This window comes from Lepisosteus oculatus, chromosome 6 (genome assembly GCF_040954835.1).
Source record: "Lepisosteus oculatus isolate fLepOcu1 chromosome 6, fLepOcu1.hap2, whole genome shotgun sequence".
NCBI lineage: Eukaryota > Metazoa > Chordata > Actinopteri > Semionotiformes > Lepisosteidae > Lepisosteus > Lepisosteus oculatus.
Genome location: NC_090701.1, coordinates 21,711,257 through 21,726,318, shown reverse-complemented (window position 1 = coordinate 21,726,318; position 15,062 = coordinate 21,711,257). Strand labels below are relative to the sequence as shown.

Genomic DNA, 15,062 nt, shown 5'->3' with positions numbered 1-15,062 from the left:
CAGTCCACAATGTTTATCACAAGATCCATCACCTTTTCATTTGATGCCCCGTCACCAACGCATAAAAGGATATCCCAAACTAAATGAAACATCCACAAATTCATTGTGTACACCAACAGTAATTGTGGGTACTATTTCTGTAGTGGATTTCATTATACACATCTTATTATATCAAGGTATTACTGTGCATAGCTCCACCAAATAGCATGGCAAAATATTGGCATGATAGCCACTCTGATCAAGTATAGCAATCATCCTTTCACATGAACACAGTACCTTTGATTAACAATTACCCAACACTGGCACAGGTGGGAAACATTTGCCTTCCTAGAAAAAGGCAAAAACACCTGGGGATTGTCAAAGAACCTTCAAATTAAGGCAAATTCAGTTTTAAATTTTCAGGCAGAACGTTTTGAGCTAATACTGTATGTGATGAAACATGAGCATTTGAATGCCAGCTTCTTTGTCTTTTCCAGGGTTTTACTGTATATAAGTAAGCCCCTGCTGTTAGCAGGTGTTCAGCATGTGCATGAGAACAGAACAGAACTTTAGGTTAGGTTAAGTACTCTCACCATTGCTACCTTAGAGATGTGCACCATGAATATCACTGGGTTAAGTGTACTGGAAATGTTTGACAAAATAATTGGACTCACATCTAGTCACTAAGGTAACTTAAGTACAGGCCCTGGTCTGTTCTAGAATGAAGTATGACCCTTAATAGGTTGCAGTGATCCTTGCACTTCTGAGTAAGATAAAAAAGCATGAAGTCAGTATCCTGTCTTCTTTCAAGAAATGGCTGGATGAGATCCTAAGATTAATTAGGTATTAAAATTAGCTATTAAATTAACTATTATCTACTAAACAGGCTAGATGTGCCACTTTTCATTTGTAACATTTCTTATATTCTTAATATACACACAAGCACCAATAAAGAAGTTACAATAACAGTTAGGTCAAACAAGATTTTTGTCTTAAGCGAATGAGAGAATTACTGAATGTTGACAAATGCTCATAACTGATTTAATGTAGCGGATTAAAATACGATGCAAACTCAGATCAGTTATCTTTTAAGAAGATATTTTAACATCAGTAAAATACTTGAAATGTATGTATATATTTTTCAAGAGCTGATAATCTGTAAATTTAAAACAATATTTTGGTGTAGTCATCATTCTACTTTCAAAGGCCCTGTCTTTGTTCAAATTTAATGATCTAGTTACAACCACAGCCATTAAAAAAATTCTCAGCATACTGAATCACCAGCCTTAAATATACTGTCTAGCTCTCTGGTTCAGTTGATTGAAATAACGATTTAGCACTCTCCTCAGTGACAAAGAGTACATTACAAGACTAAAGTAAAATATTAATTTTGGACAATTTAAAATTTACTGTTGGTTGCATTTCTAAAAGCAGAAATTCAAACTGAATAAAACAAATTTTACTCATACAGTATATACTGTGCTGTATACAGTATACATTCTAAATTTGCTATTATTCATGTTATTAACTTCTATTATTAATGCATTATATATTCAAAATATTTAATACATTAAACCAATTATTTGCTTTCTGCAAACCATTTTTAAAAATCTTTTAAATATGGATGAAATAATTTACATACAGTATTTTACTATATAAAGCTATAACATTATATTCTGTATAATATTATAAAAATAACTCTGATGCATACATTTAGTGTTCCTTAATGGGAGATATTTCAGACAAGCTCCTGGAAGTCATTTTGATCAAAAATGTGTATCTCATGTGGAAAGGGTACAATTTTGCAACACCTACATCCATGGGAAAGTCAGTTACAGTAGGCAATGGTGTTTCACACACAACTTTTATCTTCAGATATGGATTAATTTAGCACTGTAACTAGTTGACAAAATAAGAGATTTAATAACACACCTTCAGGCTTTTTGGCTATGAGAATTTTATTTCTTAAGCAGGAAAGCTTTATCATACAAATTGATGCAAACGTGCAAATCGATAAACAGAAGGCCACACACATTGAACTGGCAAGTCTGAAAGCACCACACCCTTTTATTATTAAAAACAACCACAGATTGTCTGTTGATCAGCAGATCTGCAGAGGCTCTCCGAGTTATCAGCAAATACAGAAATTTTCAGGCTTTTACCATTCATGTGACAATAACATAATAGCTGTTTACCAATTCAAAAACTGAACTGCCCTTATACCTTGTCATAGCTTTTACTTGTTACAACTCTTAAAAGACATGTCAAGTTCATTTTAAGTAAGAAATATGACTAATGAATGCTCCTTTAGGTTGACTTCAGAAGATGGGAAGTCTTAATCTGCCAGTTTTAGGAATTATGTTATAATTATGAATTATCATTATTATGACAGACATATTTAATATTCTGAAGCTGGGGCACTTTCATAAGTGGTTTAATATTAAAGGAGGCCTGAAAAAAAGGTAAAAGATGATTATTGCTCAGCCAACAAACTTAGTGCAGCTAGAAAACAGTGAAAAGAGGCTGCCACAGAAGAAACGCAGACCGTTAAAATATCTGCATTTCTAAAACATCATTTGTCAAATTCAAATTATGTTGTACAGTATATGAAACATTTTAAGGTTTTTTTCAACAGTAAGGGAGAAATGTCTGCTTGAAAGTCACAATAATTTCCTATTGAGTATGAAGAAGGCACCATGGCATGGGGACTGAGAGACATCTGTAATTTGACAACTACTTATGCTGAATGAACATCACTGTTTTTTTCAGAGCACAATTCACAGATTCTAAAACCAAAATCACCCAATTTAAACCCAAGAAGGCACGTGGGAAGAATTAAATGTAAAGTTTAAAGCACACATATTAGGAATGACCAAAGATAAATTGACTACAGGAACAAAACTAATTACATTGTCGACTCGGCAAAAATTGTGACTGAGCACAGAAGAGGCTTTAGTGGAGTCGTGCTTTCCTTAAATATCAAATGCAACACACAAATGATTGCCAAGTCAACAATCTAAGGTAATGCACTGGTAGTTCCATTTCCAATACTGTCCTATTAATCTTTTCATACATGCAACAATTCTGGAGTCACTATGTACCAAATGATATACACTTAACCGTTAAATAGGGCATAATGTTTTCACTCCCATACAGAGATGACAACAATAAGAAGTGGTCAAGAATACACACAGATTGGAAGAACATTAGAGGGTCAAGCTATAAACCGTAATATTTGACTGCACAGAGCCAGTGTGCCTTCCCTGCTGCAAATAACTGCAGTAAAGAAGGAAGTCTTGCATTTTGATCATCTGGCCAAAAAAAAAACACAAAATGAAGGGTAGGAACCTGTCAGTTCGGTATTTGTTTGGCAGAGCATGTCTATGTATGTACGTTAATGATGCATTCCTTTTTTCACGCTTATCACTTCTTTTAATCCTGAACATCGAAGTAGTCAATCATGGGCTTCTCCTGCATGGGCTTGTGCCAACTGCTGCCGTTGCCAGTCCTGAAACAAAGCAAGTCAGAGAACATACCTCATTAAACTAGAAATGTTTCTTTTCCCAATAAAAGGAATTAAAAAAAGCAAAAGCCATAACGTGCAAAGAACATTATGGAAAAAAAGAACATAGCTACAGTGGTATGAAAAAGTAAATACACCCCATGAAAAGGTTTGTCTTTTTTTACAGTTTGGGACGAAAGGATATTTGATTGTCACTTCAACAATATTGATAGATAAAGGTTATTTTTTTTAATTAAGTCACATTGAAAAATCACTCATTTATACTATTTAAAATCAACAGAAATGCAATTTCCTTGTGCGGAAAAAGTTAGTACACCCCTACCTTTATCATTGCATCAAATGCCTAAAATTAGAATCAGGTGCACCAAAACAGTTGCAAATGATTAGAACATTGTTAGAGAGTAACTTGGAGGGCCCAGTCTTAAATAAACATCAGAAATCTGTGATCTGGTTTGGTCTTAGCATTTGAAGTGTGTGGCTACATCTTGCCAAGATCAAAAGAGAGCTCTGTGGCCCTCAGAGGAAAGATTGTTGATGCCTTTGAGTCTGGGAAGTCATTTCCAAGCAAACCACTGGCAATCTATCCAGGCCAGGTTGTCCTGCCAAATTCAGCCCAAGAGCTGACCAAAAGATGCTGCAGGAAGTCTAACCCCAGAATAACATCAAGGGATTTACAGGCAAGTCTTGCCTTAGTGAACGTCAAAGTGCATGAGTCAACCATCTGAAAGAATTTGCACAACTTTGCCCTACATGCGAGGTCAGGAAGGAAGAAATATATGCAAAACTGAAGTTTGGCTAAAATGCCAGATGTCTTTTCTGCCTCAGGGTCTGGCCAGCTTGACATCACAGAGTCAACCATGAATTCCACATTGTACCAGAGAAAACTTGAGGAGAATGTGAGGCCATCTGTCAAAAAGCTGAAGCTGAACCATAAGTGGACCTTGCAATAAGACAATGACCCAAAACACTCAATTCCACAAAAAATGGCTGAAAAAGAAGAAATGGAGCATTATGGAATGGCCAAGTCAAAGCCTAGATCTTAACCTCATAGAAATGCTGTGGGGGGACTTGAAGCGGGCAGTACATACAAGAACGCCCTTGGGCAGCACAGTGGCACTTTGGTTGGCATTGCTGCCTCTCTGAGCTGGGGCCTTGCGTATTTGTGTTTGTGTGCCCTGGCATCCTGTCCAGGCTGTACCCCTTTCCAAGACAGGCTCCCCTCGACCCTGAATTCGATGAGGCGGTTAGAAAGTGGATAAATGGATGGTAAATATTCTATATTCAGCTTAAGGTCTACATAAAATAAAATAGACCAGCCGGTATTTCCAGACAATATCTTTAGCCTATGGTAGAGCACACCTCTATTTGGATTTTAACATTTTATTGACATGCCCCCAAAATGCAAGATTTAATGTAGTGGATTCGATTTGAAAACTGGAGTTTTCAGTTCAGTCACGCTCTATACAGGTGTCCCCCAGCTTTATGCGGCTTCAGTCTATGCGAATTCGCTTTTATGCAACTGAACCCTTTCTTCCAAGTATCCTCTTTGTGTGAAAAAAAGTTTTTATGCGATCTGTGGTGGTACAGCAAATTCCAGCGAAACGCCCAGAAGCCCGCCAAAATGCACCGCAAAAACTATATATAATAGATGCAGACCCCATTTACGAGAGAAGCCAGTATTTTAAACGTGGTCTTGATAACATCCTGACGCCTTGAAAGGAACAGACTGGCTCAGTAGGCTAGTATTATGCAGTTTCTCAGGACTTCATCTCCTGCTCCAGGAACTTACTCTACTATGTAATCGTCAACCATCAGCACCCACATCTCGTTCCCTTGAGCCTTACTGTCTGCCCATTTTGGGGAGTGTTGATTTATTTTTAGTTAAAATAATATCCCAAATAATATATCAAGTTTAGTTTTAAATCTTAATGTATGTTAGCATGAATTTATAGGATTAAAAACGCAATTGGAACACCGTTCCACGCAACCCCCTTTTCCAGCAGGTTTAAGGTACTGCTTTAAGCGATTTCCCTTTTCGCAAGGTTTTTGCAGAACGTAACCCTCGCATAAAAGGAGGGATGCCTGATATGGGATTTTGATCATGCAAAATAATCCATTCACACATTTTATAACTGCTTATTCCAATTCAGGGTGGTGGGGAGCTGGAGTCTATCCTGGCAAGCAATGGGTGCAAGGAAGAGTACGTCCTGGATGGGACGCCAGTCCATTGCAAATGTAAAACGTTAATTCTCAAAATTCACAGCAACTTCTTGCTCTTAAAAAGACGCCTTTAGACTTAAAGATGTTCCTTATCAGATTAACAGAGAGATCAAATGAGTCTATCAGAACATATTTTACACATTTTGCTTGAAGATCAAAGGTACAGCATATTGGAATTTCAAAAAAGACCATAGGTGCCTAAAGACAAACTGACAGTCATAAGGATGTCTGTGCTCATGAGATTTAATGAGCTGATATCAATGTTTATGTGCCAAAAGTGTTAAAGGCCAAAAAGCTGTATAAAGACTAAAGAATGCAGGACCTATGACTTTTCACACTGTTGTATTTACATTAAAATATATATTAGGCCAAGAGAAAAGATCAATAAAATAAACTAGGCCAGAGTGCATTGAATATTCGTTTTCTTACATCTTTCTATATATTTAAGAGCTGTAGGTTACCAAATGGTGTAGATAATCAGAGACAAATGTTACAATTCTATGAGGAGGATTAACCCTGAAGAACTAAAAAGATTGTGATCTGTTAAGTTGTACAATGATAGTGTACATCACTATCAGAAGACATGACCAGATTATCCAAAACATTTTGTTTTAATATGATCCTATTTAAGCTTTTCCAGTATTACTAGTGATGAACAAAATAATGAAAATTGCTGTGTTTTTCCAAAGGTATACAGACCCTTATGCAGTTTTTACATTTTGCCTAAAAACTTGTCATGGCATTTTCATGGATCACATTGGCATTTACAAATATTATTTCTCCCTTTAAGAAAAATGGAAAAGTCACCGAATACGTGCACAGTATTACCTTAACAAGCCACAGAATTATCTGTGTGTCTGTGTGCATTATTTCAAAATAACACCTATCTCGGTCAGGTTCCTTGGTCAGGTAGAGCATGTCAAGCCACAGATTCAACCATGAAGACAAAAAGGAGCTTTCAAAGCAAGTTTAGGATAATAAAGTAATTGAAAAGCAAAGATCAATAGAAGGAAACAAAAATATTATCAGTCTCTGAGTATACCCATGAGCACAGTCTACTCAATCAAAACTGGTGAAGCAAAGTCCAGGCAAACACTCAGGGAAGAACAGTTTCAGTCTGCTACAGTTAAAAATGGAATGAAAATTCACCATTCAGCAAGACAACAACCCAAAGCACAAGGCCAAATCTAAATGAGACTTTTAATAGAAAATAACAGTAATTGTCCTTGAATGGCCCAGTCAATATTTTGACTTGAATATTTCTGAGAATCTCCAGAGACTTGAAAACTTTATACTATTACAACAGACATATTTCAGTTTTAGTCTTTATAGACATTTAGTAACTGATCCTACCCATAAAAATCCACAGCTTGAACATTCAGGTTTTTAGTAAAATATTATGTTTAAAACAATTTGAATGGACTATTTCGTAATTTCACAAAATAAAGGGATTCATAGGTATTGTCCAAAAAGCACTGCACACTTAGTGAGCACTACTCAACACAGCACTTGCCAAACTCATTTACGTCTCCAATATCAAGTCACTATAAATTAGAACGTTAGCCATATAACGTTTGGGTGCAAATATGTTTCCATTGCAAGACTAAAATAAAAATGTATTTCTTCCACCAAAGATTTTGTAAAAAAACAAAAACAAAATAGCAATAACTGGCCATTTCTGTTATTTTAGATACAGACAAATACAATGACTTACTTATTACTCTGCTGTTTAATGTGAGGGATTGGGGGTGGAGGTCTCACTGCAGCTTCTCGCTCTATCAGTGCCGTTAGCGTAGTGTTAGGACAGACAGACTTTCCCCTGGAAAGACACAATCGCATCAGATGGTTAAAAGTCACGTCTAGCTTGAAGAACGACACCTTCAGATAGGAGGTTTTCCAGTACTGAAAAGGAAATGTTTGAAGAAAACTCTCTGACAACTGGCATTTTACAGCTACAAATCAAGCTGAATTATTTGAGAACAAAAAAATCTAGATTAAATGATATCATTGCAATACAACAGAGATCAAAACGGGGAAAAGAGGGAACTCGCAACAGAACTAAAATGAAGCCTACTGAAGGGGTGTATTTAAATAAAGCTTGCAAATTAATAACCATCTATACAAGATTACAGTTTGTGGAGCTGAACCATGAAGTTTAGCTGTAGTTCTCTGTATAAATCCTACAAATTAATCCAACCATGCGAGTCCTTCCAGATATGCTGTATGTGTAACGAACAGTTCTTTCCGGACCCTATGCGGACGACACAGTCCGACGGAGTGGGGAAACACTAGGGAAACGTCATGCAGGAAAACGGGGCTGAAGACAGGGGGGCGTGTCCAAGGTGCGCTGGTGCACGGGGGAGGTGTGGCCGAGGCGAACAATCCGAGAGAGTAGTCCTTTGGGAAAATCCAAAACACACGAGAAAGTCCAAAACCAGAAGATCCATCAGAAGAAGGTATTAAAAACCACGAAGGCCGGGTCGGAACCGGCGGAGAGGGAACGGGAACGGGAACCGAGGTTAAAACCTTAACGGGACCAAGCGCTTCCAGGTCCCGGACTCGCACAATATGGAAATCAGATGCAGAGCCCGGATGAGCGTCAGCGCCTGGCTTTTAAGGTGGGCTGGGAATGGGAAACAGGTGCACAGAATAAAGTCTTAAGTGAAAGGGCTGGAGCACCCTTAAGGAGGGGGAACTAATATCGTAACAGTATGTTTGGTTGTAATGAGGCACACAACTGCAAGACATGGTCTGTATGAGAAAACAAAGGACTCTCACGAGCACCACAATGTTTCAATACCTGTATATCACTGGGAACAAAGTTGCTATGCTCTCTAATAGACAGCCAGGTGAAAGTGGACATCCCTGTTGAGTGCCCAATCAGATACAAACTGAAGGGATATTACTCTACGTTCCTAGTCTGAACAAGCTACAGAGGTAAAGTCTAGATTACGGACGAAATCACTAAATGAGTCACCAAACCCATATTGTTCAAGGACAAGTGAAACAGCTTCATTTTAAATGATCAAATGTCACTTCTGAATCTAAGCAAAGCCATATAAAAAACTGACTGGTGAGAGGTTTTCTCTTCAATATAGAAAAGTAGCATTATGTTATCAGAAGTCAATGCGCCCTTTCATAAATCCTGTCTAATCGTAATATACTGTATTAGACGCCTTATATGAGCTTTTAGTTTACTCAAATTAAGATAAAAGCAATACAACAGCCCCAAATGAAGCATTTATTGACCTTCCAAAAGGAATCAGTGTTTACTTTTTGCCTGTGAAATGTTTTCAAAAGCACAGTGGTCTATATGAAGCATTTAAAAAGGCTGACTTATTGCCACGTCGTGTCATTTGCCAAACCACTTTACCATATGGTGTTGAGGGAAGCCGGAGGCTACCTGGCACGCAACGAGCACAAGGCAGGGTACACCCTGGACGGGGTGCCAGTCCATCGCAGGGCAAGTGCAAGCAATCATACATGGGGATAATTTAGAGGCCACGGTAAAGGCTGAGGGGGGGAATTTGGCCCGGACACCGGGATAACTCCCAACTCTTATCGAGAAATCTTTAATGACCATTGAGAGTCAGGACCTCGGTGTAACGTTTCATCCGAAAGACAGCGCCCACTACAGTATGGTGTCCCCGCTACTATACCAGGGCATTAGGACCCACACAGACTGCAGAGTGGGCGCCCCCCGCTGGTCCACTAACATCACTTTCAGCAGCAACCATAGCTTCCCAGCAGGTACTGGTATGGAGCAGGCTCAACCTGTAACGAACAGTTCTTTCCGGACCCTATGCGGACGACACAGTCCGACGGAGTGGGGAAACACTGGGGAAACGTCATGCAGGAAAACGGGGCTGAAGACAGGGGGGCGTGTCCAAGGTGCGCTGGTGCACGGGGGAGGTGTGGCCGAGGCAAACAATCCAAAAGAGAAGTCCTTAGAGTATATCCAAAACACAAGGGTAAGTCGAAAACCAGGAGATCCATCAGAACGCGAAATTAAAACACGAAGGCCGGGTCGGAACCAGCGGACAGGGAACAGGACTGGGAACCGAGATTAAAACCTTAACGGGACCAGGCTTTTAAGGTGGGCTGGGAATAGGGAACAGGTGCAGAGAATAAAGTCTTACGTGAAAGGGCTGGAGCACCCTTAAGGAGGGGGAACTATAATCGTGACACAACCCTGCTTAGCTTCAGTGGGTAGCCAGTTGAGAGCTGCAGGGTGACATGGCTGCTGGCAGTCAGACTTATTATTGCAAAAGATTAATGTCAGAAAAATGACAATCTATTTTCTACCCGGTACACTACAATTGAATAGATTCGATTATGCCGATTAACATCTGTCATCAACATTTGTCATCAAAGGCATCTCCTCTGAAAGTCACAGGCTAGCAGTAAATGTGGCCACTGCTGGAAGCCATACAAGCTGTACATCTGCTACATGTTTGCAACAGATTGCTGATGCTTGTCTTCTGGGATTCTGCCATATTTCTCTCATAAGACTGGACAAATATATACTTTTTCACTGGTTTCTGAGCTCTAGAGGATGTACTGTATATGGTCACAACAATTCCCATAGACATTCAGCGGGACTCCTTATCTGGTGATAAGGGCATCCGTGGCATAACTCTCTCTTCCCATTTTGCAATTAATCAACTGTTAAGCAAGCAGCATGAAGACTCAACATGATTATTATTGTGCTTGAAGGTTGTCATTTCAGGTAAGCCCATGGGAAATGTAAATTTGGGGGCAACCCACTTACTCAGTCTCATCCTGACAGAGCGCTGGATAAAAGATTACATCAAGGCATTCTTTGGGACAAACTGTGCTTAACCATTTCATTCCTACATACTATACTGTAGTTCAGATAAAGGATGATACAGAGATGTTATGAAAAACACTGCTCTGCTACTATAAATTTGGGTTTCTTTTGCCGATATCCATACACTATGGATAAGATCATTTTATTGGTCATATACAATTTTGTGCATTAGGAATTCATCTTTTTAGCATACCCCAAGTTGCTCTCCATGAGACACACAGAGAGGGAGAGAAGCTTGGGGTCAGAGTGCAGGGTCAGCCATTGTACAGCGTCCCTGGAGCAGCTGGGATTAAGGACCTTGCTCAGGAGCCCAACGGAGTAGGATTCCTCTGCTGGCCACAGGATTTGTACCGGCAACCTTCCTGCCACAGATGCAGATCCTTAATCACAGAGCCACCTCTCCGCTCAGAGAATAAGAATGGCGAAGGAATATTGGACTCCCTAGAGCAGGAAGAGATCACTATTTTCTTGAAAAAGTTAAACGGACTGATGCACTGAAGTCTCACCTCACTGCTGTAATAACTACATTGCGCTTTGGTTCACTGTCATAGCTCACACTCTCAATCCCATAGACTTCTGCCAATTCATGGATGATCTTGCGATGCTCTCTGTTCATTGGAGGGAAGCAATGGCTCCTTTTTGTTTGCTTTCCCTAAAACATATGAATTACATTAATATTAAACATATAACATTAATATTAAAACCTTACAATTTTCATTTAATTATAGCCTTTGAAGTCAAGTTAAGATTGCTGAATGGTCAAGCAATGTGCAAACGTCTTAGAGATCTCAAGTACAAAAAGGAGTTATTAAAATCTGAGAGATTAAATCTTATGAGCAGACAGAAAAATTAATTTGAAAAGGGTATTACAAAACAATCAGGATGACCTGTAAGAAGTGTTAAAATGATTACTTGATCAGAAGCATTTTTCTAATTTAAATATCTAAAAAATGAAGATGCTTTCTGACATTTTATCTGTCACCTGAAGATTTAAGGCCACAATTTAACATTTCTGGTTAAGGAACTACAATTATCCTTTGTAATGAGGAATTCCAACACTTGCATATTTTATGTTTCTACTGCAAAGTGGGAGTCACATGAAAAAGTAAGTTTTCTTTTGACTGAGAAAAGCGAATAGAAAACTGTGACTGATTCCTACACAAGTGTAGCTTTACCTTTTAAACATTTACCCAGATTCAATAAATTATTGAATTTTTTACTGACAGCACATTTAAGTTGTGGATGGGAACAATAAAAATTCTACTGTAGAAAAGAAAGCTTTATAAATATATTAGACCACTTAGGCAAAGGTATCAAAAGTTTTGTTGTTACTTTACTTGCCAGTTCTACTAAGTTTTTCATTTCCTCCTCCACTTCACTTACAAACTTTAAGTCCTTCCTGTATTGACAAAGCAAAAAAATATCAGAATATGGAGGAGAGCTCAGTGAATAAACTGTGGAAATCATATAAAATGTATATTAGTCTTACGTATGCATCTGCCAAGATTGACCGTGATTAACAGTTATACATAATATATAAGGTCAGCAGTCCACAATAATATAATTAATTATAATGAATATATTATTTTGTATATTAATTTGTTCAGCACAAAGTTATCAAAATGAAAAGATCTGTTTGTAGATTTATCACATGTTGTACATGGTTGAGAAAAGGTCTGAAGTATTACCTTGACCATTCTCTATGATGTTAAAGAAAACTAAGCTTGTTGAAGTTAGAACCATCCTACTTAAATTTTGATGCTGCTTCCAGGCCTGTTAATGCATGATATTAGAAACTGCTTTATCATAGCTGCTGGTATAACAAGGAGAGCAATGAATTGAAGAACAGAAGTAAGAATATTAGGGTGTTACTGTATTGTTCAACCAAAATCTACAGTTTTGAAATGGGCATCAAGCAAGCAAGTCACACCCTGTATCTGTAAACTGGGATTTGAAATTGGGAAATATTGGAAGGAAGAGAAGGGCAATTACGTTTGGATTGAACGGTCTGGAAATCTGACACGGTTAGATCTGCAGGCCACCATTGATGCAATAATATACAGACCCAGCATACATTAAATGACATGCTCTGTGAGACCAAAACAATCCAGCAGAACGAGAAAAACTGCTACAAAATTGGAGTGCGGAAATGTTGAAATTCCTTAAAAGCAGAAGACTAGACAACGACTATTTTGAACACTTTTGCAAGTCTAAAGATTATATTAAAAAACAGTGGTTTGATATACTGCATACTTATCACAGCAAAAAGCAGACCAGACAGGGATTCCAATTCTCAAAGTAAGGTGTAGGCAGAAGTCACAGATAAAAACAGGATTTGTGAAAAACTGCTAACCTGTCTCTACCATCTGAAGAGCAGGACTTTTCTACAAAGCAAATAGGCTAGCGCCAAATATAAATTGGCACTAGCCCACATAAGTAACTCAACATCAGGGTTGAACTCATTTAACAGCAAATCCTTGTGTGTTAAAGAACAGGTTAAGGGTTAAGGTTCTGTGCGCAGACAAAACGGAATAATATCAATATCTGTATTCGCATGGGGAGAGAGATAAAGAAATGCCAGGTAGTCGCAACACCAGGATCACAATTCAAAGCAGCTCTTCACCAGAACCGTTATACATTTCACTGGCGAACAATGCATTTTAATTTAATCTGCTGTCTGACGTTCTGGCTTTTCTGCACTTTAGAGTCTTTTCTCATTGGCTTCAAGGAAAAGTACGACAGCTCATAAACATGAGTAAGAAGGAAATGTTCCTAAACAAAATAACAATGTGTTTACTGGCATGAAGTGTGGATTTTTTTTCCATGAGCACTGGTATGTTAAAAAATATGGAGTTTATTTTTTATTGTTTTACAATAATGGTACAGTATTTACAGTCACTTCTCACCTTGCATCATCCTTCAGGCTGTTGCTACACTTGGTGGAAGAGTTGCAGATGTTGAAAGGATCTGCACTCTGGTCTATCTGCAGAGCCTCAGCAAAGCGCCTTACAGGCGGAGGGAGAAAGTCAGGAAGTCACACCACAGTTGAACATAAAACTTTACATTTAAAGCACAGCTTGCCATGTGCTAGAATAGGGTCACTTCTAGCTCTGCCCCTTGGTGAGAGCATGTTTCTGTACTAGGAGGACTTAAAATTTAGAAATCTAGCCCAGACATGTGAACATGACAGAACTGCACAGCCAGGTATCTCCATTAACAACCTATTCAACCAGCTAAAAAGTGCGAAGATCCTGTATGTCAAAGAGGTATTTCACATTCCAACCTACAACATAGAACAGGAGACACATTTACAGGTTTCAGATGCATGTGCTCTTATGTGACCTTTAAAAAAGGTCAATAACAAAACAAATGAAAGATGAATTACATGCAAAATTAAGAAGATGCTGTAATATTTCAATTATAATAGATTTTGCATGATACGATACATATAACATATACCAAGAGGCATTAATATAACACTGGATCACGCTATTCATGACGAATGCCCAGTATTCATTTGATGCATTATTTCTTATGCCCTAAACGCCTCTCAGTAAATTGGTTGAACTTCAGGCACACATCAAAATACATTTAATGGGCTTGGATGGAAATCTAAACCTGAAAAACACAGAGGCCCTGCTTAGGATGGACAATCCTAAATCTCAGGGCCAGCAACTGGCTACTAACTTAAAGGACCATAAGGATCAGCATCATTTTTATTTTGTGTTGGCAATTCAATTATTTCAGATTACAAGTCTCACAAGAAACATTCACTGGCAGAAATATAATGCAATACCTGGCTTTTTTCATTTCCTTCTTTGTAACCAGCTGTCCAATTTCTACAGAGTCTCCAGGCTGCAGGTCAGAAAGTTATTCTACAATAAGAAAAAAGTAACCAGCTGTGGCCAGCAGAGGACTCCTACTCCGTTGGGCTCCTGAGCAAAGGCCCTTCACCCCAACTGCTCAAGGGCAGTATAAATTGCTGACCCTGTGCACTGACCCCAAGCTTCTCTCCCTTTCTGCGTGTCTCATGGAGAGCAAGTTGGGGTATGCGAAAACACAAATTCCTAATGCAAGAAAATGTATATGGCCAATAAAGTGATCCTATCTTATCTTAACAGTTCTAGCTCTCTCAGGACACAGCACTGATATTGCTGCATCAATCATCTTTGATGGTATTGCTGCATCAAAGCACTATTCAAGGGATTATGTTTCATTTTTGGTCTGTTTTAGTTTATTGTATATTAGTCTATTAATAAATCCTATTTTTAAGGATAAAGTCTATTTTATAAGGATCACTGGCTATAAATATATGCACAATTCAAAAATATTCATCAGTTCATTTTTCTATAGGTGAGAAGGGGGTTATATTCATAAGAGTCTGCTAAAAGGAAGTCAGCTTTGTGTCATTACAGTTTGTGTTGTATTACCCAAAATGTGCTGAGATAAAACAGGTTTCTAAAAAACAAAGCACTACTGTAAACTGCATTCATCTACTCACTTCATGGT

At 38.3% G+C, this 15,062-nt stretch overlaps 1 protein-coding gene across 1 annotated transcript; it reads right to left on the bottom strand.

The window, feature by feature from the left end:
- Window positions 1-3,349: 3,349 nt before the first annotated feature.
- Window positions 3,350-15,059, bottom strand: LOC138239376 (transcriptional repressor NF-X1-like). The gene is made up of 6 exons (XM_069190826.1): window positions 15,055-15,059; window positions 13,460-13,558; window positions 11,886-11,952; window positions 11,060-11,205; window positions 7,437-7,541; window positions 3,350-3,487 (listed from the first exon to the last, which is right to left on the bottom strand). The coding sequence occupies exons 1-6, from the start codon at window positions 15,057-15,059 to the stop codon at window positions 3,412-3,414; spliced, it is 498 nt and encodes a 165-aa protein (XP_069046927.1). The 3' UTR covers window positions 3,350-3,411.
- Window positions 15,060-15,062: the final 3 nt, after the last annotated feature.